The 2,406-nt window shown below is 46.8% G+C and overlaps 1 protein-coding gene across 1 annotated transcript in view; it reads left to right on the top strand.

The window, feature by feature from the left end:
• The window catches only part of LOC107307399 (structural maintenance of chromosomes protein 1A-like), a gene marked incomplete at its 5' end in the record, with an annotated part of 13,359 nt that extends 11,898 nt beyond the window's left edge, over positions 1-1,461 (top strand). The window contains one exon of the mRNA XM_015850911.1: positions 1,327-1,461. Within this exon, the coding sequence (XP_015706397.1) occupies positions 1,327-1,461 (135 nt within the window). The remainder of the gene's footprint in view (positions 1-1,326) is intronic.
• Between the last annotated feature and the right edge of the window lie 945 nt (positions 1,462-2,406).

The raw sequence follows: 2,406 nt of genomic DNA on the forward strand, positions 1-2,406 counted from the left end.
TTATATGGGATCTATGGGGTCTATGGGGTCTTTGGGGTTGGATTTGGGGTCTTTTGGGGGCATTTGGGGGTGTATGAGGGTCATTTTGGGTCATATTTTTCTCATTTTAGGCCTATATATTGGGCCTCATTTTGGGCCTACTTTTAGGCCTCGTTTTAGGCCTCATTTTGGGCCTACTTTTAGGCCTCATCTTCCTTTTTTGGGCTCATTTTAGGCCTCATTTTGGGCCTACTTTTAGGCGTCATTTTCCTTTTTTGGGCTCATTTTGGGCCTCATTTTGAGCCTCATTTTGGGTCTCATTTTCCTCATTTTGGGCCTACTTTTAGGCCTCATTTAAGGCCTCATTTTAGGCCTCATTTTGGGCCTACTTTTAGGCCTCATTTGAGGCCTCATTTTGAGCCTCATTTTCCTCATTTTGGGCCTTATTTTGGGGCTACTTTTAGGCCTCATTTTCCTCATTTTGGGCCTTATTTTCTCCATTTTGGGCTCATTTTGGGTCATATTTTCCTCATTTTAGGCCTACATATTGGTCCTCATTTTGGGCCTTATTTTCCCCATTTTGTGCTCCCTTGAGGCCTCATTTAGGGCCTACTTTTAGGCCTCATTTCCTCATTTTGGGCCTCATTTTCCTCATTTTGGGCCTACTTTTAGGCCTCATTTTAGGCCTCATTTTGGGCCTCGCTTTCCTCATTTTGGCCTCATTTTCCTCATTTTGGGCCTCATTTTGGGCCTGCTTTTAGGCCTCATTTTGGGCCTGCTTTTAGGCCTCATTTCCTCATTTTGGGCCTCGTTTTCCTCATTTTGGGCCTCATTTTGGGCCTACTTTTAGGCCTCATTTTGGGCCTAATTTTAGGCCTCGTTTCCTCATTTTGGGCCTCGTTTTCCTCATTTTGGCCTCGTTTTCCTCATTTTGGGCCTCATTTTCCTCATTTTGGGCCTACTTTTAGGCCTCATTTCCTCATTTTGGCCTCGTTTTCCTCATTTTGGCCTCATTTTCCTCATTTGGGGCCTACTTTTAGGCCTCATTTAGGGCCTACTTTTAGGCCTCATTTCCTCATTTTGGGCCTCGTTTTCCTCATTTTGGCCTCATTTTCCTCATTTTAGGCCTCATTTTGGGCCTACTTTTAGGCCTCATTTCCTCATTTTGGGCCTACTTTTAGGCCTCATTTTGGGCCTACTTTTAGGCCTCATTTTAGGTCTCATTTTAGGTCTCATTTTGGGCCTACTTTTAGGCCTCATTTTCCCTATTTCATGCCTTATTTCGGTCCTCATTTTGGCTTCAATCCCATACGACCCCCCCATAAATAACCCCCTCATCCCTTTTAGGCCTTCCTGGGCCCTGAGAACCCGGAGGAGCCGTACCTGGACGGCATCAACTACAACTGCGTGGCCCCAGGGAAAAGGTTCCGGCCTATGGACAACCTGTCGGGGGGGGAGAAGACGGTGGCNGGGGGCATTTAGGGGTCTTTTGGGGTCTTTGGGGGGCATTTGGGGGCATTGATGTCCATCAACATCAATGAGATCTACAAGGCCCTGTCCAGGAACAGCAGCGCACAGGTGGGGTTATATGGGATCTATGGGGTCTATGGGGTCTATGGGGCGGGATTTGGGGTCATTTAGGGTCTTTGGGGTCTTTTGGGGGCATTTAGGGGTATTTGGGGGCATTAGGGTCTGCCACCATCAATGAGATCGACAAGGCCCTGTCCAGGAACGGCAGCGCACAGGTGGGGTTATATGGGATCTATGGGGTCTGTGGGGTGATTTGGGGTTGGATCTGGGGTTGGATTTGGGGTCTTTTGGGGGCATTTTGGGGTGTATGGGGGTCATTTGGGGTCATATTTTTCTCATTTTAGGATTACATAGTGGGCCTCATTTTGGGCCTCATTTTTCCCATTTTGGGCTCATTTTGGGTCTCGTTTTGGGCCTACCTTTGGGCCTCATTTCCTCATTTTAGGCCTCATTTTCCTCATTTTGGGCTCATTTTGGGCCTACTTTTAGGCCTCATTTGAGGCCTCATTTTGGGCCTTATTTTGGGCCTACTTTTAGGCCTCATTTTCCTTTTTTGGGCTCATTTTGGGCCTACTTTTGGGCCTACTTTTAGGCCTCATTTACCCCATTTTGGGCCTTATTTTGATTCTCATTTTCCTCATTTTGGGCCTCATTTTGGGCCTACTTTTAGGCCTCATTTCCTCATTTTGGGCCTCGCTTTCCTCATTTTGGCCTCATTTTCCTCATTTTGGGCCTCATTTAGGGCCTACTTTTAGGCCTCATTTCCTCATTTTGGGCCTTGTTTTCCTCATTTTGGCCTCATTTTCCTCATTTTGGGCCTACTTTTAGGCCTCATTTTGGGCCTACTTTTAGGCCTCATTTCCTCATTTTGGGCCTCGTTTTCCTCATTTTGGCCTC

Source organism: Coturnix japonica, unplaced genomic scaffold (genome assembly GCF_001577835.2).
Source record: "Coturnix japonica isolate 7356 unplaced genomic scaffold, Coturnix japonica 2.1 chrUnrandom581, whole genome shotgun sequence".
Classification (NCBI taxonomy): Eukaryota; Metazoa; Chordata; class Aves; order Galliformes; family Phasianidae; genus Coturnix; species Coturnix japonica.